The following is a 27,887-nucleotide window of genomic DNA, read 5'->3' as shown; positions in this document are numbered from 1 at the left end:
TCCGTGCGTCGGATTCTGTCTCGCTTAAGACGGGCTCCTATTTTAATCAGTGCACCTCTTACAACCGTCCTGTGGGCCTCCCAAACAACAAGGGGGTTGGGTACGGAACCCTCGTTAATAGAGAAATACTCCCACAGTGTGTTCAATACCTCTGAGCGGGTTTCCTCTGACTGAAGCAAGGCTTCATTTAGTCTCCAGGATGGGGGGGACCAGGTCACTGGCCCCAGCTGGAGTGTCAAGTGGACTGGCGCATGATCGGAGAAAGATATGACATCTATGGACGTAGAAACCACTCTGGTTAGATCTTTATGTGACAACAACAGATAGTTTAACCGCGAATAGGTGTGATGCACCTGGGAATAAAAAGTATAGTCACGATCTTGGGTATGGAGCAACCGCCATGGGTCCACTAAGTATAGGGTATGAAGATCTGCCTTCAAACGTTTCAAACGAGAATATGACAAGTGTGAGAAAGATAAGCATCCCCTCTGAAAACTCCAGGAGCTCAGAGAGAAGCTTACGCAGGAACTGGGGATGGTCCACATTAGGGAAGTAGACGTTTGCGAAAGTGACCTGCACATCAGACACCCTTCCCTTTAGGAGGAGAAAACGACCCTGCGCATCTGCCCGCTGTGCCTCGAACACCCATGGGACCGACCTGCCAGTATGATGCTAACTCCTTTCGATTTGGAGATTGGAGAGACACTGTGATATGCCAGAGGAAAAGCCCCGTTGGTCAACCTAGGAATGGTATCCGCACGGAAGTGTGTCTCCTGTAAGAAAGCAACATGAGTTTTGCCCCTGCGCAGGTCAGCTAAAAGCTGCGAGTGCTTCTCCGGTATATTAAGGCCACGCACATTGAGAGAGGTGATCTTAAGGAGACCCATTATATCGTCTGGCGAGGAAATGAACATCAACAGACGCACGGGAGACTCCCAGACACAGAGCACCCCCTAGGCAGAGGCCAGTGATAGGAGGAAATAGACCAGGGGAGAGAGTAAAGAGAAACAAGAGGGGGGAGATGAGTGGGAAGAAAAGAACAAGCACTAGCAAAGAATATGTGTGGAGAGAAGAATGAGAAAAAAAAAAAGAAGGGAGGGAGAGGGAAAAGGCAGAGAGGGGGAAGCAGGAGGGGGAGGGGTGGGGGGGAGGGTTGGGGTAGGGGAATAAACGGTTTCTGTCGTAGACTTACTATGGGCCCCTGTTGTACACTTGGAGTGTCCACACAGGGGTCCGCCCTAATGGGGGGGTGAAGGGAGCGTTAAGGTCTACTCAAAATTATGTAGAATTAAGGCAGTTATTGGAATATACGATATGAATGGAGATGTGTGGGATGGAGCCCCAGAGAATCGTAATGCTTCTAGTAGGAGAGCCAACATGACTTAACATTAACTTAGCAATTAGTACCTGAAGCAGAGCAGCATAGCACTGTCTGCCGCGACCATGCGGTGGTGGTGTCCCTGGGAGGCTCAAGAACGTCAGGGGAGGCCCCAGCGCCAAAGCAAATGGTATTTGGCAGGACCCACTCTGACATCCTGCAGCGTAACCCATAGCACCAGGACCGAGGGTCCTTACATTTGCGATGAAGGGTACCGAAGCATGTTGTAAAAGGTGAAAACAGTGCAGAAATTGCAGATGAAAAACGACAAAATAAAATGACATAGAATAGCATAACATAACATAACACAACATACCACTCATGACTTCCACAACCCTGCAAGAGCCAACAACCAAGCCACCGCCCCCCCCCCCCCCCTCCATATGAGTAGTCACTTGCAGGGATGTTAGGAAAAACTAGAGAGGGCAATAGGTCTTGTATTCAGCCCGAGGGACAGGTACTATGGACATTAAATAAGAAAAAGGGCCCCCAAGGCGCCTATCTGATATTGGGGAATCGACATAGTCAGTGGATGTTTGATGATTGGGTGAGGGCGGCCTAAGCTGTGGGGGCCTATTACCTGTCTGCAGATCTCCCCGCTGCACCTGTCTCCCCCACTGGTCACTAGTAGCGAGCCCGCAGGAGAGAGGCAGCGCACAAGATGGGGCAGCCCAGTATCTGTCATGGCCCAGAACCTCACATAGCAGGCAAACATATACCAGTTGACAATCTATATTTCCCAGATGGAATTAAAAGGTTCCCCTGGCGGCCAGTAGTCCTTGGGGCGTACTGCACAAGATGATCAATAAGGGCCCAAGAGGTTGTTCATCAAGGCAGTTCCAAGAACGTCTGGTAGGTGGGATTTGGATGTTTAGGGTACCCAGGAAGCTGATGGGATATGGGCGGTCATCATGTCTTACCAGTCCCCGGGATAAGGTAGAGAGTTAAGATTCGGAGGACCTCGGATGAGGTCTAACAGTCTCCCAACTCGTAGCGCGTGAACGGGGTCGGCGGACTCGTTGCGGCCTGGGCAAAGGTGGACCAAGAGCCTCCGGAGACAACAGATAGTCAAACCAATTGGGGACACTCACAGCAGGCTTAGCTAAGAAACTGAACAGATCTGAGAGTTGGTCCGGTGAGCGAAGGTAAAACTCTGCTCCCCGCCTCCGCACAATTAGATGAAAAGGGAGACCCCAGCGGTAAGTCGCCTCCGCCACACAAATTACCTCCAGAAGGGGTCTCAAAAGACCACGCATGGCTCTTGTTTGTCTGGAGATGTCGGGGTAGATCCGGATCAGTGCACCATCAAAGTCAATTGGGCCACGTTCCCAGGCCAGGCGCAAGATCTCTTCCTTTATGGTGAAGAAATGTACCCTGCACAGGACATCTTGTGGGAGGTCTACGGCAGCAGGATCCTGTGGCGTTGTGGAAGGTGCTCTGGGTCCTGGGATGCGGTGGACCCTATCCAGCTCCAGCTCTGAAGCCGGCGGTTTTCCGAGAACCTGGTTCAGGATGGCTACCACCATTGCGCGCAGATCTGGGCCCATGGTAGCTTCAGGGTTGCCGCGAAGGAGCAAATTGTTGCATCTGCTCCTGTTCTCGCCGTCATCTAGCTTTAATTGTACCTCTACAAGATGGTGGCGGAAGTCACGCCGCTCCTTCTCAATAGAGGCAATGCGGGCGTCGGTAGTGGAGGTGGAGGATTCCAATACAGTGACCCTCTCTTCTACTGTATCCACTTGCTGGCACAGGTCATGTAGTTCCCTGGAGAGTGCATTGACTATAGATGCCGCCATTTCCTGTAGATCTTGCCTGGTGGGCAGACCAGCCACAATGTCTCTGAAAGAGCCCTTGGCATTGCTGTCTGTCTCCCCTGCATGACCGGAGGTGAGTTGTGTGTCCGAGCTGTGGATTATAGGGGACAGTATGGGAGAGGATGACCGGTCATCCTGAGCAGATCGATCGCCGTCAGCAATAGCTCCCGACTGAGTGTTCTTCTTAGAGGAGGCGGCGGCGCTCGTCGGAGGGACTCGAGGCGGCACCATCTTGGCTGAGGCAGCGGGGGAGAAAACAGCGTGTTGCCTGAGAAAGTAATAGGTGATTTCCGAACCCTTCTGTGCCCCCAAGTCCAGCGGGTGTTTGCGATCCCCTGGCATGGATTCCGGCTCTTTCAGACAGCTTGTCGGGCCGTTCTCGGGGCTTCCCCACACAGAGCTCCGAGGTGTGCGTCCTCACTCTTCCATCGTTCGGCCACGCCCCCTAGGCAGTTCTTTTTAATGTTTTACATATCTATACATGAAAAAGGGGCCAGCCTGAAGTAATTTAGCAGGACTTAATTTGCGGATTAAAGCATTCCCAGGATCTCGTTGTAAGAAACATGATATCTCCTTCTGCAGTACGAAAGCTGAGGGAAAGGCAAGTATATTTATTAATATTTTTCCTACTTTTTTCATTTTAACTTTAACACTACTATGTAGAACAGGGGAGTGTCCCTAATGCTGTATTTAAAAAATATGTTGCATTTTGGAGCCACAAAGGAGCAATGTCACATTTCTGGGTTAGAGCCTCTGTCAGGATTTTTATTGCCCACTGAGCCCCTGTTGCAAAAACTTCCCCTCACTTCCTGGCAGGACAGGCAACATGCATTTTTAAAAAAGAAGTCTCCAATGGCAGTATGAATCGTCATCTCAGTACAGATTTCAAAGCAGTGACACTCTTGGGAGATATCAAGCTGACATTCATTTGTACAACTCATACCCCTGAATATCCCCTGAGTATTTTAACCATACACCTAATTACTTTTGGAAATGGACATGATATTATATACATACATCATTTTTTTGGAAAGCCATAATATACAGTAATTTACAGATTTGTAAAGCGCCTCCTGACTTTATTAGAAAGCAAACAAGAGACACATTAAAGCACAAAGTATGTAGCCAAAGGACATGCCACCGATCAGGCCTGGAGGTATACAGACCACAAAGAATTAACATGCAACTATGATGGGTTAAAGCAATAAGTGATTTTCTGATGTACTACTTTTACTAGATATTGACATTTCAAAATAACAAATGCAAAAATTTAGAGCAGCTTTTCTCAAGCAGAGTTCCTTAAAGAGGCATTCTTTTCACACACTGGCATTGAAAGTGTGTTCTACACTGAGCTGGACATTTTATAGATAGGCAACTCCTATCCTCATATTGATTAGTGGTTCCAAATTAATAATAACTACTGCAGTAGGGAACAGACACAAAAGATACGCTCAGCATATTTCCAAATAACTGTTCTGCTTTATTATGACGCAATTGAAGGTTTTTATACACATGATTACGTAGGTATCACATTAATATTACAATTGTACGTTTATGGTAACAAGGGGCATTACATAGGCAGGCTAATTCTAATCAGGACTCGAAAGAATGCAAACATGTACTGAAAACATTATTAGTGCCGTGTGCACAGTGAGGGCAGTGTGCAATACATACAAAATAGAATACAATTATATACAGAACTTACAAATTTCCATTACAGTCTCCTCTCTTTTGATCAATATTTTGTTCATTAACCATACCTGCTATCACCTTTAACCTGGACAATTCTACCTAAAATGGAAGACATACAAAAGACAAATAAGACTTCAACATGGCTGAACTACTTTTCAAATCACATTATATATATATATCCCTTACAATTAAAGTAATTTAGTCATTTTTGCAGTGTCTGGGGTGGATCCAGGTAACTTTTCCTTCAAGTTTTGCACAACTGTACATGAAATAGATGCTGTATTGAGTCTCCAAACATTTCCTTATATATAAATGTTTCTTACCAATCCACAAGTCACCTGGCTTTAGTTTTAGATCCTTCCAAACTTTTAGGATCTGGAATTGGGGAGAAAACACATAAATGAGTTTGTCAAAAACCTTAAAAGATCAGCAACGTTCTCTGTGAGATCCGAATGGAGGACTTCAGCTGCTGAGACAAAATTTTGCAAGTGAGTAACACACTCCCAAACCAAATCCCATAGGGAGAGAGTCCAACATCCCCTTAGGGGCTTGATAAAATATAAGAAAACATTCAGGCAAAAGTTTTCTAGTTTCTTACTCTACTTTTTCCACTACATTGTAGACAGCAGGGAGTGTAAAATAAAACCCCAAAACTTATAGTAAGGACTCTCCTATAAAAATGATTTCCTTTGTTACTCTCTGTAGATTCTGGCACTCTGTACTTACAAACTACTTCTGATAACACTTTTTACTGTGGCCTTTGCAGTATCATTTGTCTCTGGACATCCAGAAAACATGTCCATACAGACAAAATGCATACTTGTAAGATCCTGACTTGGGCATTTGGATATATCTTTTTGTAATCTCTGGAAGGGATGTTCAGCTTTTGATAACACCTTTGGTAACAGGTAAAACAAGAAGTGGTATGTTATAAAAAAAAAAATAACAAGCCATAACTGCTTGTGACTGATGATACGGTCCATGCGTCAAGCTGGAGGGAAAAGAGTGTCTGGCAGACGTAAATGATCACCTTTTCCAAAATCCTGTTTCATAAGAAGTTGCCCCCTGTGGACCACTTGTTCTTCTCGTTCTGGGGTCCTTAAAGTTGAATTGTTAATCCCAGCTATACTGGGCCAGAACTAGGGTGGAATCTGTGAGTTGCACAGACCCAGCAAGAGTCCGGGACTGTAATGCAGCATCCTTAGTCACCTGGTCTGCTTCCATGTGTGAGTTTTTAGGTTAGTATGGCTACCTCAGCAAGAACCTGGAAGGCTGAAAACAGCCGATCAAATGCTTGATTGGTTTACCTTCCGAAGTAAAAACAAACTTCTGGCCCTTCAAATGGAACCAAAAGCTCTCTATATATTGACTATCTATATAAATATATACTCTTTTTATAGCTCACATGCTTTGCTAAAACATGGAGCTCTGCTTCTGGAGCTGGGGAAAAAGGATCCAACGACTCTGAATACAGAGTATCCTTCTGGGTGATAAACAGGGCCATCTTTAATATTGATTGGACCCTGGGCAAAAATTTTCTTGCGCCCCCCCCCCCTCCCCATGCAATTTCACTCTCTACCTGCTCTGAGGCATACAATAAATAGCAGCTAGACTTAAAGCGGGGGTCCACCTATCTATCGTTTTTTTTTTTTTTTTAGTTCATTCACAAACTTTTCTTCTCAGCATTACATACTCACATATTGTGTGTAATATGTCCGCCTACGTCAGATTTCGTCAGAAAGAATAACTTATATTATTCACTGCAGGTGGTTTCCATCTTCATTGTGGCCATTTGAAGCCCACAAGCATTTATTTCCTGGATGTGGTGAATGCTGTGCTCCCAGCATTCACGGCTCATTCCCGCACATGCTCAGTGGCATCCTGGGAAGCCTGAGACTAGCTCCCAGGAGTCTGGGAGAGGCTAGAAACACGCCTACTCCCACTGGAGGAGAACCAGGAAGTGCAAAGAAGAATAGAAAAATAAAAGGTAATTACGGCGATTTAAATTTTTTTAAACGGCATGTCAGCATCTAGGCAAGGAAGAGAATACATACAGATATTGTTCAAAATTTGGGTGGAACCCCGCTTTAAAATCAGTTTACTGTATCAGATCAGGCAGCAATTGCGATTAGTTGCCAGTGGTTACAGCATATCATTACTGCTTACTGACTGGTTGCTAAAGGTTACAGCACACATTACAGCTCACTGATTAGTTGCTAGAGGTTACTGTACAGCAAATGATTTCTGCTTGTTAATTGGTTGCTAAAGATTACTGTACAGTATTACTGCTCACTGATTGGTGGCTAGAGGTTACAGCACATCATCTCCTCACTGCAGAGGGGCATGATATACATATGAATGCTGCCTTTATTTACATATCAAAGCCACTGTCCGCAGCTATTTGCTTATGAATGTCGCCGCTATTTACATATGAATGCCGGTTATTTACATGTAAACACAGGGTCTGCAAGTAAGTTATCTGTACACAACAATAAGACAGAGCTGGGCGGCATTAGTACCAGCACTTCACACTGAGATATTGGGACACAGCACAGGACTAAAACTTCAAAGGACAAGGGAATTTAAACTGGGATAGTTGGCAAGTATGAGGCAACTGCTTTTGGGCCCCACAACAATGACAGGGTCCAGGGCAGCTGCCCCTTTTGCCCTGCCTTAAAGACGGCCCTGGTGATAAACTGCATACTCAGTATAAAACCGGGAATTTCTCTACAAAAAATTAAATATCTGGGTCTTCAGGGAGTGTGTCCTGCACTGGGCTCACAGCAGCTGATTCCTACGTCATCAATTTAACACACGTGGCTTCCTTTGTCTCCAACCTCCTCCAATAGAGGCAATAAGGTGGCTGGATTCAAATGTACACATTTTTCATTGTTAGATTTGAACACAAACAAACAAAACAAATTCATATTTTGAACCTTTCATTAGACAAACATTTAGTTAGCTGTATATCTGCTGCACAGAATGTGGGACCATTAAAAATTAAATATTTGACCAAAATAATGTCTGTAACTTTATTTAACAGCACCTTTGCATAAAGCTACAGCTCTGAAATATTGGGGTGAACCTTTCATTACTGGGTCCAGCTGCATAAATATTTTACAATTGCTTGTTTTCTATAACGCTGTTTGTGTAAGAACTTCAGTTTCATGTTTCAAAAAGACAACTTTTTTCCTGGTAATATTATAAATTCTCATTGCCTGCTCTGTTGTTAGTTTTAGTTAGATAACATAAATCCTTAGTTTCCATTTGACATTATTTTCCTGATGTCATAACATAATAAATTATAACAATACTCTGCGGTCCTGCAGAGATGTCCATAAATCCAAAATATTCTTCTGCTTATACCACTGCACTTACAAGGAAAAGGAGCACATCATTTCACAATCCACACATTCTGCTTTGGATTTCAAAAATAAAAATAAATAAAAACAAAAGGACCAACAATCCTTGTGTATGTGACAGAACAGAAAGCTCTCAGCCACATCAAAAAGTATACAATTGGCTGCAGGTGGTATCTATCCTAACAGGGGGTGTGGACTTGATGTGATGGGTCTGTTATTTAAATTTTATTTATTATTACTCTCACATCATAAACCGCACATCAAGTTATTATCAGACCTTTAGATTTCATTTTTGTAGAAAAACTTCTTATGTATCCCATCCATCTTGGCTTTGTTAAATATTATGGCAGTTGTATTCCAAATAACAACCTCATCTTAATCTTTTTTTTCTCTCAATAAGGGCTTATTGTATAAATGTAAAATTACAAAATTGTTATCTTAATCTAAACTAATCCCATTCATTACAAATTTCCCCAATAACCCGGATTTCATTTCCAACCAAAGGTTGTCTAAACCAGTTTCAATATATCTATGTTAATACTCAAATGATAATTTCAATATTACACACTAATATATATTCACAGATAAATTTCCTTAAAAGGGAGACATAATACTTCATTTTACTTAATTTCCCTTTTTTAAATGCACTGTTAACACTATCAAAGGATATTCAATTTGTGTAATACACGGTTAAATGTAACCTTCATTTTACCATGTTTGGAAAACAGATTCAAAAATAATTGTGATCACATTGCTTATCATTAGATTCGTTAACCCGGCACATTTTGTTATAAATGTTTTGTCTAAAAAACTGAAAATGGCATGGTGACCTTCCAGCTTATTACTGACCTCTCATCCCAGCCACATTCTTTCAGGAGAATGCAAAGGAGGGGGTCACATCTGCATACATGACACACACAAGAGATAGAACTAAAGGTTCCAGCATTCACACACATACACAACTATCTCTCTAAAATTGCATACATTTTTCCCATTTGTACACAACGCATGCATATCATTCTTAACTTCTGCTTTCTTTATTTTGTTCTGATATCCTTTGCATCCCATGTATTTTAATACCATACTTCACATACTGTACCTTCTATGATCAGACGGGCAGCCATAGTGCTCATCCCATATTCCCTCTCTGACAACATACAGTATAAAGTATTCTGTTTTAACTCTCATTTCTCTGTTATGACTTTACTAGCTGTAGTGCCTGACCCCAAATTCATCCCACAATTTAACATCAAAATGTTCCTTTCTTTCTAGTGTTAATTGTCAATCTTGATCCATCCTGCTCACATAGATAACTGTTTCTCCAGCTGTTTACTCTGCATGATTCTTAGTCCCTGTGGACTTTGGTGGAAACCCAGTTACCCATTGTGGATCCCTGTCCACTTTAACCATTAATCTAGGAGCTCAGTATAGGCGGAACCGCACCTTCGGTTCATATACAGTTGCAATAAAAAGTATATGAACCCTTTTGGAATGATATGGATTTCTGCACAAATTGGTCATAAAATGTGATCTGATCTTCATCTAAGTCACAACAATAGACAATCACAGTCTGCTTAAACTAATAACACACAAAGAATTAAATGTTACCATGTTTTTTATCGAACACACCATGTAAACATTCACAGACTGGGCCACTCCAGAAGGCGTATTTTCTTCTGTTTAAGCCATTCTGTTGTTGATTTACTTCTATGCTTTGGGTCGTTGTCCTGTTGCAACACCCATCTTCTGTTGAGCTTCAGCTGGTGGACAGATGGCCTTAAGTTCTCCTGCAAAATGTCTTGATAAACTTTGAAATTCATTTTTCCTTCAATGATAGCAATCCGTCCAGGCCCCGACGCAGCAAAGCAGCCCCAAACCATGATGCCCCCACCACCATACTTCACAGTTGGGATGAGGTTTTGATGTTGGTGTGCTGTGCCTCTTTTTCTCCACACATAGTGTTGTGTGTTTCTTCCAAACAACTTTGGTTTCAATTGTCCACAGAATATTTTGCCAGTACTGCTGTGGAACATCCAGGTGCTCTTGTGCAAACTGTAAACGTGCAGCAATGTTTTTTTTGGACAGCAGTGGCTTCCTCTGTGGTATTCTCCCATTAAATCCTTTCTTGTTTAGTGTTTTACGTATTGTAAATTCGCTAACAGGGATGTTAGCATATGCCAGAGACTTTTGTAAGTCTTTAGCTGACACTCTGGGATTCTTCTTCACCTAATTGAGCAGTCTGCGCTGTGCTCTTGCAGTCAAAAGCAAACCCAGAACTGGTGTGTGTTTTTCATAGGGCAGCTGTAACCAACACCTCCAATCTCATCTCATTGATTGGACTCTAGTTGGCTGACACCTCACTCCAATTAGCTCTTGGAGATCTCATTAGTCTAGGGGTTCACATACTTTTTCCACCTGCACTGTGAATGTTTACATGGTGTGTTCAATAAAAACATGGTAACATTTAATTCTTTGTGTGTTATTAGTTTAAGCAGACTGTGATTGTCTATTGTTGTGACTTAGATGAAGATCAGATCACATTTTATGACCAATTTGTGCAGAAATCCATATCATTCCAAAAGGGTTCACATACTTTTTATTGCAACTGTATTTTATAGTGCTCCTCTTGCGCTGGGCATTTTTGAGGGTCTCTTGCCCTTCATCCCCTTACTTAATTTAATGCCCATAATGACTGGCCAGTCTTCTCTACGCTACGTGTGCCTATACCCTCTTGCCTCTAAATTACTTTATCTAGCACAGTGGTTCTCAACCTGGGGGTCGGGACCCCCTCGGGGGTCGAATGACGATTTGCCAGGGGTCACCGAATCCTGGGATGTTCCTGAAGCCTGCACTGCTCTTCCAGCCTTTTCGCCACTGCCCAGAACGGCTGTCCCTGGAGCCTGTGGCTGCCCACTCAGCCTCTTCACAGCCGCCCATTCAGTTCAGAGCATGGCTGGGGGGCAATGACTAGAGGTCAGCTGTTGAGGAATGTGAAGTGGGAGGGGCTGAAGGAGACCCTATCTCCTGATTTCGGCATAGGTGTCACTGCTGCAAGACACCACAAAGTCGGAGACACAGTGAGTAACACTACCTGTGATTATTGTTGCCATTAAAAGTCCCCACTCCAGTTCTCAGATCAGCAGATGACTTTGATCAAGAGCACCTAAGTTGGCTGATCAGAACTCCCCCCCAGCACTGCCACTGATCCCACCCCCCACCAACACTGCCACTCATCCCAACTCCCCACCAGCACTGCCACTCATCCCATTCCCCCCACACCCCCACCAAGGAGTAAGAGAAGGAAAAAAAATAGGGAATACATGGAAGGGAGAGGAAAATAGGGGGAGGAACAAAGAGAAAGAGGGAAAAAAATAAGAGAAAGAACAAAAAAGACGGCAAGAGAGGGATGGGGAAAAAAAACAAGAAATTAGGATAGAGAGAGATAAAAGGGAAAGAAAGGAGAACAAAAAGAAAGAGTGGTACATTCTAAGTGGAAGGGACTCAGGGAGCGCTAAATATCCATGGGTTAGGGGCGCAAATTACTTGTCTTGCCTTGGGTGCTGACAACCACGCTACAAAAATAATTTTACCGTTAGGGGTCCCCACAACTTGAGAAATTTTATCAAAGGGTCACGGCGCTAGTAAGGTGGAGAACCACTGATCTAGCAGATGTACTACATATACCTGTGAACAGCACTATTCTTCCCTTTCTTATCTATAACACTCTGATGGACAGTAGACAGTGACAACATAACATATAACCACCAATCAATTTAGTTTGATTAAAATAGGTACCCTTTGTCCCGAAAAGGCCTTACCGATCGAGAAAGTCTGATAACTCAGATGTAACCAAAAGGCTTACCTCAGCCGGCTGATTATCAGAAATTCCCAGATTGTCTCAAGCTTCACGTTTCGGATACTCGGGGTCACCTGCAAATCCTCTCCTAGGCAAAGCTCGCCACCTGACCTGGACATTTTATAGATAGGCAACTCCTATCCTCATATTGATTAGTGGTTCCAAATTAATAATAACTACTGCAGTAGGGAACAGACACAAAAGATACGCTCAGCATCTTCCCAGATAACTGTTCTGCTTTATTATGATGTAATTGAAGGTTTTTATACACATGATTACGTAGGTATCACATTAATATTACAATTGTACGTTTATGGTAGCAAGGGGCGTTACAGGGAGTTAATTCTAATCAGGACTCGAAAGAATGGAAACATGTACTGAGAACATTATTAGTGCTGTGTGCACAGTGAGGGCAGTGTGCAATACATACAAAATAGAATACAATTATATACAGAACTTACAAATTTCCATTACATACACTGACCACCAATGTAAGGAATCACTTTGTTGTACATCAACGTAAGGGGGTTCTACACTTACCACCATTATAAGGGGTTCTACACTTTCCACAAATGTAAGGGGACATTATACTTCCCACAAATGTAAGGGGACATTACACTGACCACTGATGTAAGAGGACACTACACTGACCACTACACTGACCACCAATGTAAGGGGGTTCTACGCTGACCACCAAAGTAAGGGGGTTCCACGCAGACCACAAATGTAAGGGGGTTCCACACTGACCACCAATGAAAGGGGACACTACACTGACCACAAATGTATGGGGGTTCTACACTTATCACCAACGTTAGAGGACACCACACTGACCACCAATGTAAAGGGGTTATATACTGACCACAAGTGTAAGGGGGTTCGACACTGACCACAAATGTAAGGGAGTTCTACACTGACCACCAATGTAAGGAGACACTACACTTACCACAAATATATGGGGGTTCTGCAATGACCACAAATTTAACAGGGCACTACACTGACCACAAATATATGGGGGTTCTACACTCACCACCAATGTAAGGTGACACTACACTGACCACAAAGGTAAGGGAGTTCCACACTGACCACGAATATAAGGGAACACTACATTGACCACAAATATAAGGAGGTTCTACAATGACCACAAATATAAGGAGGGTTCTAAACTGATCATCAATGTAACAGGGTTCTGCACTGACCACCAATGTAAGGGGATACTACACTGACCACAAATTTAAGGGGGTTCTACACTGACCACCAATGTATGGGGGTTCTATAATGACCACCAATGTAGGGGGGGTTCTATACTGAACATCAATGTCTGTGGAAACTACATGATGTATCACAAGCTGTAGATATAATCATTGTTAGGTGGTGTTCCCTGAAAACTGAAACCAATTTCAGGGGTTTCTCCTGTGTGGAAAGGCTGAGAATGGTTGATTTGGGCCTCATTCACATAAGCCATGATGCCCGTATGGCATGAATGGGCAGTTTTTTTGCCGCGTCCGAAACTTCCAGGTGCTGCGTGCAGACAGCACATTGAAGTTCACTAGGATGCAGTAACTGCACGGACACATCCAGTCGTCCTAATGCGACAGGAGTGTGGGTAACACTCGTTAGGGCCCATTCATGCCATCTTGTTGCTGTGCCATGCATGTTACTGTAAAGCAAGATAACTCCGTTGATGCAATTCACTGCCATTTATTGTGAGGTGCACCCCAATGTATGTGCATTGTGATGCCAAAACATTTTTTGGCGACACACTGCAAGTTAGTGCTTGGTTGTGCTGCAATGCATGTATGCACTTATGCAGGCCATACATGGGTCAAATTCTGCACAAAGTTTCTTTTGAAGATAAGAAATTTTGTGCATTTTGTGATCCGATGATGCCACCATTGATTTCGAAATTCGACCAACCAAGCCTTCAATTTCACCTCATGTTGCTACACAAAAGAATTTTCATGTCAGGGAATGTTCTTTTTTCCCCTGGGAATTTTCTTTTCCTGCGCTCATGCGCATTTCTTTTTCGATTATATTTCTCACACGATTCTCCCATCATTGATTAGAAAATCCTTCATTTTTCACGAAATTTCCAACATGCCCAATCACTCAAATTTGATGGCCGCTTGAAAATCGGCTGTTGCTTCGGCCCAATAATGGTATGAAATTCGAACTACAATTCTTAACCACTTGCTGCCCGCCCACCGTTAAATGACGGAGGGACGGTGCGGCTCTCGTTCTGGATGGATGTCATTTGATGGCGCACGAGAACGGCTGTGCGCACGTGCCCGTGGGGGTGCCCAGCATGGCGATTACGGCTGCGCCGTGTTGCTAGGACACGGCTGACACGGCTCTTTAACCATGTGATTGGCTGTGTCCAATCAAAGCCGGTCACAAGTAAATACAGCAAGTGCCGGTAATCGGTTGTCCTTGCCTCACACTGACAGAGTGTGTGGCGAAGAGTGCCAATCAGCGGCATCTCCTCACAGGAGAGAACTGGGCAGGTAATAATGGCACTGATCATCAGTGCCCTGTTTACATTAAAGCGCCAGGAGTGCCACCAATCAGTGCCCATGAGTGCACATCAGTGACACAAATCAGTGCCCATCAGTGACACAAATCAATGCCCATTACTGGTGCCAGTCAGTGCTGCCTTATAGTGCCCACCAGTGCCTGCTCATCACTGCTGCCTATGAGTGCCCCCCAGTGCCACCTATCAGTGCCCACCAGTGACACCTATCAGTGCTCATCAGTGCCACCTATCAGTGCCCATCATTGGGGCATAATAGTGCCTCCTTATCAGTGCCACCTCATCAGTGCCCATAAATACCACCTTATCAGTGAACCTATCAGTGCCGCCTCATCAGCGCACATCAGTGAAGGAGAAAAATTACTTATTTACAAAATTTACTGACAGAAATTAAGAAAAACTTTTTTTTTCCAAATTTTCCTTTTTTTAAAATTTTTTTTGTAAAAAATAAAAAACCCAGCAGTGATTGAATACCACCCAAAGCAAGCTCTATTTGTGTGAAGAAAATGATTAAAAATTCATTCGGGTACAGTGTTGCATGACCACACAATTGTCATTCAAAGTGTGACAGCGCTGAAAGTGGAAAATTGGCCTCGGCAGGAAGGGGGTGTAAGTGCCCTCTATTGAGGGGGTCAAAGAGGAAGTAAACTAAATTGGACCTATAGGTAAGCCTATAATAAGTCTTACCTATAGGTAGCGTAAATATCTCCTAAACTTGCACTTTAGGAGATATTTAGTGTACATGCAGCCAGTGACATCACTGGCGCAGGCGCTCTAAAAAAACCGCCTGTGCTGTTTTTTCAGAGCCCTGTGCCGTGACCGGCGGCTCCAGCAGGCATGCGCGGGAGTGACCTCATCGCGGTCCTGGCCAATCACAGAGCCGAAGTCCACGAACCCGGAAGCAAGACAGGTGAAGATGGAAGCGGCCTCCCAGCGATGACATTGCATCGCTGAAAGGATTCATTTTAAGGTAAGTTTCACAAAATGTGCTAGTATGTGATGCATACGAGCACATTATGCCTTTACATTGCAGATAAGAAAAAAAAAAAACGGCCAGTGGTTTACAACCGCTTTAAGCTCTGTACACACTATGAGAAAGTTGGACGAACAATTGGCTGATTTTCCTCAATGTTTCACAGCAAGTCTAAGCTGAGGATAGAAATTATGTATGGAAATTCTCGTATGACAAAGGCTTCTTTTTTGTTATTTGTTGTTTCTGATCATGCGCAGTCTTTCATATCTGCTATTTCTCATACGAAAATGGTACACATTTACCACTTAAGGACTGGAAGATTTTCTCCCTTAATGACCAGGCCATTTTTTGCGATACGGCACTGTGTCGCTTTAAATGACAATTGCGCGGTTGTGCGACACTGTACCCAAACAAAATTGTTGTCCTTTTTTCCCACAAATAGAGCTTACTTTTAGTGGTGTTTGAACACCTCTGTAGTTTTTATTTTTTGCGTTATAAACAAAAAAACCCCGACAATTTTGAGAAAAAAAAAACAATATTTTTTACTTTTTGCTATAATAAATATAAAAAAAAAAAATAAAAAAAAAAACGAATTTCTTCATCAGTTTAGGCCGATATGTATTCTTCTATATATTTTTGGTAAAAAAAAATCCCAATAAACGTATATTGATTGGTTTGCGCAAAAGTTATAGCGTCTACAAAATAGGGGATAGATTTATGGCATTTTTATTATTTTTTTACTAGTAATGGTGGCGATCTGCAATTTTTATCAGGACTGCAACATTGCGGCGGACAGATCGGACACTTTTTGGGGACCATTGACATTTATACAGCGATAAAAATGCACTGATTATGGTATAAATGTCACTGGCAGGAAATGTGTTCTCTGGGAGGTTTTTCTAACTGTATGGGGGGGGGGGAACGACTGACTGGAGGAGGAGAGAGATCGCTGTTCCTGATCACTAGGAACAGTCGATCACTCTCTGCTCCTCTGATAGAACAGGGACATTGACAGATCCTCGTTCTGCCTCTCTGTGGAGCGATCGCAGGTGCCTGGCGGACATCACAGCCATGCACATCAGCTCCCCTGCCGTGCAGCGGGCGGCTGCTATAGCAGTTTAAGTGGTTGATGTACAGCTTCTGTGATTTGCGGGAACGAGACGACCTGCCTTGGTATAATGACGGCGGCTGGTTGGCAAGTGGTTGTATACCCCATTTTTACCTACAAGTAAGTCTATAATAAAGCTTACCTGTAGGTAAAAGAATATCTCCTAAACCTACACGGTTTACGAGATATTCACCCTGCATGCAGCCCCTGAAGTCAGCGGAGCATGTACAGTGAAGGTCCGGCGTAGCGTGCCCGAACTTGCCGGAAAGTTGTATACACACTATCAGAAAATCGTATGATCCTTTCTCGAACTAAAATATTATATAGTGTTTGGTCCATTAGGAAGGATTTTCGAAAGAAAATTTGTTTGAAATTTGACTCATGTATGGCCTGCATAAGACTCCCTTCATACCAATACAGGTGCAGTGGAGCACACGTGTTTTCGTATGTTGCGTTTAGAACAACCCATTCATTTATTATTATTATTATTATTATTATTATACAGTATTTATATAGCGCCAACAGTTTACGTAGCGCTTTACAACTTGAGGGTAGACAGTACAAGTACAATACAATTTGATACAGTAGGAATCAGAGGGCCCTGCTCCTTAGAGCTTACAATCTAAGAGGGGAGGTCAAGAGATACAAGAGGTAATAACTGTGGGTGATGTGCTGATTGAGAAGATAAATGTACAGTTGTTAGGTGGGGGCCAGATAGGCTTCTCTGAAGAGATGAGTTTTCAGGGATCGTCTGAAAGTGGATAAAGTAGGAGAAAAACGGACGGATTGGGGTAGAGCATTCCAGAGGATGGGGGAGGCTCTGGAGAAGTCCTGAAGGCGAGCATGGGATTTAAATTTCAATGCGCAAAATGCAAAAATTGTGGCACACCAAAAGGCATGGTACTTTCTTAGCGTGCTTTAGCAAGATGCCTGAGGTGCCATTCAATGAATGGCACTGCTGCCAATGCGTCTGCAAAGGGTACACATGTTTTTTGTGCATTGCAGGAGAGCGTGCATTTTTGCGCATTTCCACAACGCACAAATGTGAATATAGCCTAATGTATTAACGTGTGTTGCAGTATGACGGAGTAATGTGCGTGTTATCACATAACATGGTGTGAATGGGGCACTAAGAGGGTGCAATAAATCACTTCTGATAAAGTTTATTACATCACAATATAAAAAAAGAGGCAGAGCTGGGAGAGAATGAAGGATTTAATCCAAATAAAGGAGGGAGTCAGTCCCTCCGCATAGGGAACAATTGTGAGGTGAGGTAACAGGGCACCTATTGGCGCCACACAGTCACACACAGCCTTGAGAGGGAAGACTACAAATCCCGTCATGCTCCGCGCTCCGCCTACGGAGGCTGGCAGGGGGCGAGTTAGGCGTGGGAGGAGGAGGTGGAGAAGGAAGGAGGCGGAGCCACCGTTGGATTGTGAAAGCGAGGCTCGGAATCCCAGAATAGCAGGCGGGCGGGTCTGCGCTCAGTTGTCTGCTACAAGGAAGAGATGCGCAGGGCTGGAAGATGGCAGAGCTGCAGATGTTATTAGAGGAGGAGATCCCGGCCGGCAAGCGGGCTCTATTCGAGAGTTACCAGAACCTCACCCGAGTGGCCGACTACTGCGAGAGCAACTACGTCCAGGTGACAGCTGCTTGTGATTCATGTTCGCCTAATGGCAGGCAGGAGGGGCGGGGCGCACACAATACAGGAAGTACGGGAGGGGGGGACAGCACCACCATCTGGGGGGCCTTTATACACCCTCCCGCCTCTATAATCTATAAACTTTATCTGTGAAAAAAAAATAATCACACTGATAAATTTTCTGGTTGTGGTGCCCTCCCGAGCCCAGTGTGGGGCAGAGAAGGGAGAGGGCTGCTGGGTGTTCCCCTGATCTGCCCACAGGGTGTGCCTTATTGTTTAATTATGAGTCATGTCAGTGTGTGTCCCCTGTGTGCTGTACAGCAGGAAGGGTCATCTCCACTACTGGGGTCAGCCAGGCGCTCCTGTGCCAGGCAATCATGTAATGATATGTGCAATCTCAGCTCAGCCTGTCTAGACACAGCTGGGAGAACTCTGATCATGTCAGTGCCACCCATGGAGGGGAGAGGGGGGGGGGCTTCTCTTTGTGCCAGGATGTTTATTGCATTAGATGCATGCTGGGCAGCTTTATACCCAAAAGCAAACCTTTATTACGTTGCAGCTTACCTATTCTTACATGTGATGGCTGTATTCGTTTAGTGTTAGGAGATCGCTTTGCCATCCGTACACTTGGGAACCCCCCCCCCCCACAAGCTGTAAAGGTGTTGGGATGTGACCCTTCCAACACTTCATTGGGGTCAATGCCAGCTGCAGATATATTATATTGGAGCTTAGCAAGCCTTAGATGTGATGGCTTCATTTTATTTTATTTAGGCTTCTTTCATCTGGTCATCCAGCCAGCAAGTCTGTTTTTTTTTTTTTCAAAAGAATTAGCTGCCCTGTAAATGTAGCAGTCAGAGGGTAGAGACAAACCATTTACAACTGATGGGTGCTTACAGTGATCAGCTTTTATTTATGTAAAGACTTTGTAAAAATCTGAAAGGAGCAAAACTGTTAGTGATGTATTCAAATCTTGGTGCTTAAATATGATGTGCTCTTAAAAAAAAAAAAAAATATATATATATATATATATATATATATATATATATATATATATATATATATATATATATATATAAATTTTTTTTTTTTTTTTAAATATGAATTTTGTTGGCCATTATCAGCACTTTTTGACACAGTGTTAAGAATTCTGCTTGCTGGTTATTTGGTCAGTTTAAAGGGAGTTCCAGAGGGAGGCAAAGGACAAATGCTCAGCCTTATCTGTACACAGATCTCCTATCACTAAAGGAACATTCTGCATACCAGTCACACAGTCCTTGTTCAGGGTTTGTACTGAATACAGTTGGTAGGGTGTAAATGCCTATAGGTGACCATACTCTATGCCTTCTGATTGTACGGTCTCCTTTTTAGATCTGCCATGAACTATAAGATGCAAGGTCCTGTCTGATTGGATAAATTAGACACGTCCTTGTATAGTCTTGGTAGATCTAAAGTTGATTGTACAGGTATTGTATAGTCAGTCAGATTGTAACATGTATTAAAATTGAATGGATTGTTCAGGTGTGTTCTGTTATATGGATTCGGGAAATCCAAAGCTGGCCATACACATTCATCAGAGACGGGCTAAATTTCAATCTGTGAGTGATAGTCCATGCTTGACCAATGTTACTTGTTTGACATTTGTGAAAGACATGTTGGAAAATTGTCCTCGATCAGCGACTTCAGCCCCTGATCAGTGTATTCTGATAGCAGTGAATCTCGCTGTCCGGTTACAGTGGGGGGAGATTTACGAAAACTGGAGAGTGCAAAATCCTGGTGCAGCTCTGCATGGTAGTCAATTGACTTTTAACTTTAGCTTGTTCACTTCGACCCCTCTCACACTGAGGCAGTTTTCAGGCGTTTTAGCACTAGAAACAGTGGCTGAAATCTGCCTCCCATTCATTACAATGGGTGCTATCACACTGGGGCAGTGCGCTTGCCTTTGGAAAAGTCCTGCAAGCAGCATTTTTGGGGCGGTGTATAGAGCGCTCCCAAAACGCCCCTGCCCATTGCAGTGCAGCGTCGCAACACAGTTTTTTAACTTTTTTTTTTTTTTTTGGGGTTAAAAGCACCCCGTTAGCAGCTGCAAAGTGGTGCAAAAACAGCTGTAAAACGAGCGTCACTGGCGATTTCAGGGTGAAAGCAGCCTTAAAGTGGATGTAAACCCTCATGTATACCCAGTGAAGTGAAGAGCTTCAGAAGATACGCAGGGATGAAACCAATCTCCCTACATAAGTTTTATATGTATATCTGCTGTCTTCACCTTTTTTATAAACTGTTTAGAAAGCGCACGTCCTGTTAGAATTTTCACTTCCTCATTCTGCGCTGTGAGAGAAATCTTGGATTACACTGGGAGACAACTGATTGGAGGAAAGGCGCCTCCAGATAGGCAGAGACTTTTAGAGATGTCCTGTGAGTAAAGCAACTTTCTGCTAATCTATTTAAAGCAGAGGTCCGCTGAAAAAAAAAAAAATATTAAAAGCCAGCAGCTACAAATACTGCAGCTGCTGACTTTTAATATATGGACACTTACCTGTCCAGGGAGCCCACCTTGTCGGCAGCCGAAGCCGATCTGTCCTTCGGCTCTCGGCGGCTGCCGTCGCCATCCTCGGTAAGGGAATAAGGAAGTGAAGCCATGCGGCTTCGCTTCGTGGTTCCCTACTGCGCATGCGCAAGTCACGCTACGCGTCCTCGCTGGTCCCTGCTGTGTTTTGTGTCACACAGGATACAGCGGTGGAGGAGAGTGTAGGCACCGGAAGTGGCGTAGGTCACTGCAAGCTCCGCGGTGATCTATGCCAGGAAGTGGGAGCAAATACCTGTATTAGACAGGTATCTGCTCCCTCCTCCCCCCTGAAAGGTGCCAAATGTGACACCGGAGGGGGGGAGGAATCCAAAAAGGAAGGAATTCGTGTTTTTTTTTGTTTTTGTTCGATCATCTGGCTGAACAACAATAACAAAACTAAGAGTATGGCCAGCTTATACCTGGCCATACACTATGTGTACAGTGCGTCTGTACAGGAGTTGTAATTCCGGGGTTCTGTGCCCGCACAGCCGCTCCAGTAGTCTGAGAGTTTTAAATCCCTGATTTCCCCCCCCCCCCCATGCAATGCTTCTATGATGGACCAGATTGATTCTGATTGGTCTATGCCTGCACAGTGAATCACTCTGGTCCATCCTGGAAGCACTGCATGGATGGGGGGAGGGGTGCAGGGTTTACTAATTCTTGGCCCGCTGGATCGGCTCTGTGGGCACAGACAACTCAACATCTCTGTAGGTAAGTACAGTCAGGGCCAGGGAGGTGGGGACGGTGTGTGGTGTTTAAGGATAAGTTCACTTTTTGTAACATATTACACCCATATTCAACATTCGTAACATGTTATGAATGGACCAGCCCCTGATTCCCCGGACAGCTCTGCCCGCCCAGCCACGTCACTCATATAGAGTTCTGTAAATGGTAAACTACAAGGTTTGGCAGCCTTTGCGGCTGTCTGCTTGTAGTTTTTAATGAACTACCACGGCATTATGGTAGTTCATTCTCTCTTCCTGTCAGATTGTATCTGCCTGCCCGTATGGACACACAGATACACTGACAGATCTGCAGATCACTGGTGCAATGCTTTAGAGGCCCCAGAAACTAAAAATAATGAATGCACATTTTTTTACCTACAAAAAAAAATGTGCATTTATTTTAATGTTTTTTATTTATTTTTTGTTAAAAGGTAAACTTATCCTTTAAGCTACCCATAGATGGTGTGACTTTCCATAATCCACACAGCCAGTGTTGATGGGGGGGGGGGATACCTCCTGTGAAGCCATTGTATTCCCCCGGCAGAGGGGAGCTGTCCTTTCCAGGAGAACACAGTGATTATTTCTATTGGTTATAGCCACTGGCAGTAATCGCATCTTAAAAATCCGACATGTTGGTTGCCTCTAAGGCCAGCCATACACAGTTCATGCTGAGCCAGCTGAGATTCGAACCGTTAATGGGCACGCTGAATCTAACAAGTTGATCGATCAACTTGGGGACAACCAGCCTGCTGGCTTCTATTGCGATGATCATGGTCTTCTCTTAGCGGGGGTGGCTTCCCCCACCGGGAGAAGACTATGGCCCGGTAGGAGCGATTCCCGCATCAGCGCTGTCTGTGTTGATTGGGGGGGGGATACGGGTTGCAGAAAAGAAATTTGCTTTGTGTATGGCCGGCCTAAGTTGATTGATGGAACGACTTGAGTACAATCAGCCTGCCCATACATGGTTTGAATCTTGGCCGGTCCCTGCAGAACTGGCTGAGATTCATATCTAATATTTTTTTTTTTTTTTCTGAAGGTGACCTAACCCTTTTTAAGCATTCACTAGAGCAGCCTTTCTCAACCGGGGTTCCATGGCACTGTAGGGTCCCTCCAGAGGTTGCTAGGGGGTCCTTGAGCAAAGAGCAATGTCTGCCTCTCGGAAAAGTTCCCACTGACACCATTGATCTTTTTAACTATCTGTAAGGAGGGGATTCTTCCCAGTGACCACAAATAAGAATTCCCAGTGGTCATCACACTTAAAGTACTATGAAGTGTAGCTAAATAAATTACTAGCAGGGGTTCCACGAGACTGGAAACCTTATTTCAAGTGTTCCTTTGAGTTAAAAAGGCTGAGAGGCGCTGCACTAGACACTTGCAGTGCGGGGCTTTAGTTTCCTGGAGTTCATCTTTATTACATACACATTATTATTGAGTTCATTGTTGGTGCAATTTCTTTTTTTTTTTTTTTTTTTGTTGTATTAGGTGGACCTTTTTTAAGCTCATTGAAGACTGACTTACAAAAGAGAACATTCCATATTTTAGTAAATCATCGTCGCTGTCTGTTAAGTCATATTGGATCAGTGACTAACAGCTGCATGTAATATGATTTCATATTACGCCCTTGGAAGAAATGGCTTTGCTTGTTGTAGTCATTTTTCCCTGTCTGGTTCTGCCTTCAGGACTTGTTAATCCAGATTTTATAATGGAGTTGAATGAAACTTATTTATTTATTTTTTGTATTGTCTTTTTTATAGATTTCAAACAATAGACCCAACTAATTTAAAAACTAGAACAAATCATAAATGTAAGGCAAACACATTGAGCATTTGTAATTAATTTTACTCCCCAGTGACTGTCTACAAATATTCGGTGAGTTCTGCGTGTTTGTGGTGTCATGTCTATTGTAATAAGAAAGGTCCAATGAATTCCCTGTTCAGAGGGGAGGACAGTGGTGGCCAGTCTGTCTACATCTAGGATTCATGTATGGAAAATTCAAGTGGAACTAAACCCTTCTATCCTTTTCAGCCAAGGAAGCTGCCATCTTAGCCTCTGACCTGCAACTGTCATAGTGATGCACATGTGATCAGTTATGACATCGGCCATTTGATGGTGTGACATTTTGGTTGAAAGCACAAGCATATGTGACAGTTAGCACTCCCAGCATGCCAGGAAATTCAATGTTGTTTTTTTTTTTTTAAACTGTTAAATCGATGGGTTTGGTTCCACTTAAAACAATTTGCTTCCCTTGGTGATATAATAAGAGAAGACAGTGTCTTCCCCGTCCAATCATATGAAGAGAATCATAGCGTGTACTTTTGTGAATGTCGCAATGTGCTGTAATGGATGACCCCATAAATGTGTATTTTAGGATGAGCAGCTGTAGAAATACAGGAACCTGGTCAGATGGCGTGGAATGTGTCACTCTTTGGTATATTAGCTAAACTCACCCATTGCTGTTTTTTTAATGTCACTTCCTCAAAGTCTTAGAAATGTTTCTAGTCGTCAAGCAGTGAGTCACCGGCTATCTGATGTCCGCCACTTTGTCACAGGCTGCAGCAACCTGGGTTTAGGTTATGCATAAACGTGCATGAATAATATGATGCACATTTTTGATGTTGGGTGTGTTATGGTTTGTTTCCTAACGTAGAAGGCCTGGATTCACACCTGTGCTTTTTTTTTTTTTTTTTTTTTTTTTTTTTTTTTTTTTTTCAGAACTGCACTACAGTCCATTTAACATGGTTTGCTATGGGTCACGTTCACATCTGTGCGTTTTTATAAAAATGGCCAGGGACACTCCTGGTTTACGGTTTCTTAAACTTCAATGGATCAAAGATGTGTATTGAAAAATGCACCTTGCATATGCAAACTGCAACCTGAATAGGTGTGAACCGGGCCTAAAGCCTTCTAACTGTGTTCTTGACTTTGAGGGGGAACATGATGACCAATGTACCTAGTGATTTAGACTCTGTTCAAAAGAATGCCTTCCAGGGTGAAAGTTAAATCTAAATTCTGGGAATTCAGCTCCTTTGTAAAAAGTGAAGGCAAACTAGGAGTTCAAGGAGAAGTACAGCCAAAGCTCGTTTGTTCGTACTTCTCCTGTGGATCGCTGGAGGTGCAGTTCGTTCTGCACTCCTCTGTTTTTTGTAGACTGAAGCCTGCTGTGTGCTGATGTCAGAGTCAGTCCAGGCTCGGGCAAGATCGCCACATTGAAGTTGGAATCCGCCCACATGTCTGGACCATCACCCGGCTGCTGCCACCCCTTCCACAGCCTAGCACTCCAGTGAGTGTGGGGGGAGAGGAGAGAACTGGTAACAGTCAGCAGCTCTCTATTTTGGGAGCCCTGAGAACCAAGGGATTGGTATTCGATCGCTCAGTTATCAGTCTTGGAGGTGCCGGGGCACAGATGCAGCATTGGATCGATGCTACATCCAGTTAAGTTAGTATGATTCTGGAAAAAAACCCATAACCCCATACTTCTCATTTAAGTCCAAGGAGGCGCATGACATCTCCTGGGCTTACCTGAATGTTTTATTGCACTCCCAGAAGATGGCTATCGTTGTATTTCCGGGAGCCCAATGCTAATGCTTCATGCCTAAGCATCTTCAACATTGGAGTCAGTGCAGCTGCTATGCCTACCCAATCATAGAAGCCTTTTGTATTATGTGATCTTATTCACAAAATACAAGGCCTTCTCTGAATGGGCAGCAGAGGGGAGAGGGGGTGGGCATAGCTGCTCAGAGTGACTCTCTCTCTCCTCTCACAGCCCCCCAGTATCAGTGTGTGCCCTGGCAGAGCCATAAACCTGTCAGATATAAATAAGACAGTAAGTTCAGGAGATGTCATGCACCTCCTTTACAGCATAAGACATCTAGTAATGAACAGTCCTCCTTATTGGAAAAGTTATGTGAAGAGAAGGGTGATGGGTAGACAACAGTGCCAAAATCTTGGAATAGGAGTCCACGTGTAGACTTTCAGACACCATATAGTCCCTTTCAATCCCCTGCGCAATGGACACCATTTGAGACCACCACCGGTGATAAGGAATGCCTGCTTACCAGATATACTGGACCTTTGGAAAGGCCAGTAAAGCTTGTGGGTCATTACCCCGCCAGGGCCTCTGGGTTGCAATCCGACCAAAGTCCTGCAGGCGATCTCTCCCTCACGATGTTGGGAATGTCCCACTCAAAAATAATAAAGGAAACTCCGCATCGTGTAAATCCAACGATTTATTTGTTTTAAAAGCGCTCATTCACAACGAGCACCTGCGCTTCCGGGACTCGTAAGTCGCGATGATGTCAGCATGTCGTCCAGCCCTACGCAATTCGTCAGATCAACAGCGTTCTGGGGCACTAGTGACGTACTGCATCATCGCCTCTTATACATAAAATAAAAAAAAAAAAAAAAAAAAACAAGCCTCGTTCTGATATCCAAGGACTCAGTCAAGCCTTGCTTTGACATCTAAAGGCTCAATTGGACATCAAGCCTCGTTTTGAAGTTTTTAAGTGGCCACCAATGGTTTTATGACATGGTGATTTTCCCCCCACCCCCCACCATCAAACTTCCAAAAAAGCAAAAATATAGCAAAAACACCTAAACTTAAACATTCCAATACAACTACGAAATGGATACCTAATATAACCACTTCCAAAGCCGGACGCTGCAGAAAAATCTTGCGTGATTAGACCCGGAAGTAGACAGAATGTCCACAATAGGGACACTCTGCCATACTGCCCTCTACAGGAAGCCCTACAAATTGCACCTAAATGCACATCACCTATGCAAAGTCATCCTGAGGGGTGTAATCAGAAAAAAAAAAAAAAAATCAGATAAAAAAACAAAGACTCAAATCCAATCTTGAACATTACAATTAAAAATTAAAGTAGGAATTGGAATTTTGCAGCATTCCACAACTATTTTTGGTGGGAGAATCAGTTTTACCACCCAAGATAGGGGTGTTGCTATGGTGGCTAAGTTTGGCCAAGTTATTCATGGCCGAATGGGAGGAGGATGTCGTCTATTCCCATCAGAGATCTGAATTAGTGGGCAAGGTATATAGTCGACATCCTCCTCCTATGGGATGGCGATGACAACAGTCTTAGGGACTTTATGAAATCACTTAATAACGATAGAGGTATCATATTGAAGTTGGCAGAGGAGGTACATTTTCTTGGACTTGAGGATTAAAATGGAATCAGATGGATTAATCACTTCACAACTTTATTTTTTAAGCCTACCGACGGGAATGCTTACATTCCCCTAGATAGCTGCCACCACAGAACTTGGCTAAGAGCAGTTCCAAAAGGACGATATACAAGGTTAAGATGGAATTGCACTAGGGTAGAGGAATTCAAGGAACAGGCGAGGGTACTCACTAAAAGATTTGTCGATAAAGGCTATGAGTTAAATACTCTTAACAATATAGTTAATCAGATTCAGCAAACTGATAGTAGTTTATTGCTAAGGTCGCAAGTACCCAGGGAGGCGGTGGGGGATAAGGAGCTATTCATAAGCTCCCTTTTTTTTTTTTCTTTTTTTTTTTTTTTTTTCACAACCTACTCGACACAACATAGGCGGATAAAACAACTTATTCAAAAACATTGGCACATTCTGTGTAATAAGGTTTTAATATCTTCCTTACCTCCCAAACCTCAAGTAGTCTTTAGAGGGGTCCCTTCACTCAAAGACAAAATTGCTGCTACTGTTTTGAACCCACCATCAAAACCAACTCCCCTTTTTTCAGAGTCTTGTTGGATTCTATCAGTGCTGAAATGCAGAGATGAAATGGATTTTCAAGGTTTGATGTTTTTCCCCTTTGGGCCTCAACGTAGACGTCAATGCCTTTTTGTAGACAATTCATAGTTAGCAGGTATCGGAATTATCCTTAGGGTAACGTTATTTGTGGATGAATTACAATGTATGTTGTTCACCAAGTCTGTCTAACCATATAAATATCATTTGAAAACCATCTTTGATTAGGTTTTTGGAGTAAAGTTTATTGTGTATGTACATTGAGGGATTATCTGGACCCCAGGAGGGTGTTTACCTTGCTTTTAAACAATAGATATGTGAAATTTATAGATTTTCAATTTTTATATTTGTATAATTCCAATTAATACTTTAATTTTTAATTGTAATGCTCAAGATTGGATTATGGAGTCTCTCTCTCTCTCTCTCTCTCTCTCTCTCTTTCTTTTTTTTTTTTTTTTTAAATTTTTTTGATAACAACTATACCCCTCAGGATGACTCTGCA

At 43.4% G+C, this 27,887-nt stretch overlaps 1 protein-coding gene across 15 annotated transcripts in view; it reads left to right on the top strand.

Annotated features, from left to right (window-relative positions):
* Window positions 1-18,103: 18,103 nt before the first annotated feature.
* ABI1 (abl interactor 1) overlaps window positions 18,104-27,887 on the top strand; it is a 116,715-nt gene continuing 106,931 nt past the window's right edge. For 7 of the 15 annotated variants that reach the window (XM_073629805.1, XM_073629804.1, XM_073629801.1 and 4 more), the window contains exon 1: window positions 18,105-18,352. In XM_073629805.1, the coding sequence (XP_073485906.1) occupies window positions 18,236-18,352 (117 nt within the window). In that variant the 5' untranslated portion in view covers window positions 18,105-18,235. Of the gene's footprint in view, window positions 18,353-27,887 lie in introns of all 15 variants that reach the window. The other 8 variants (XM_073629813.1, XM_073629811.1, XM_073629810.1 and 5 more) reach the window with 2 other exon arrangements.

Source organism: Aquarana catesbeiana, linkage group LG05 (genome assembly GCF_042186555.1).
Source record: "Aquarana catesbeiana isolate 2022-GZ linkage group LG05, ASM4218655v1, whole genome shotgun sequence".
Classification (NCBI taxonomy): domain Eukaryota; kingdom Metazoa; phylum Chordata; class Amphibia; order Anura; family Ranidae; genus Aquarana; species Aquarana catesbeiana.
This window is presented reverse-complemented; position numbering and strand designations above follow the sequence as displayed.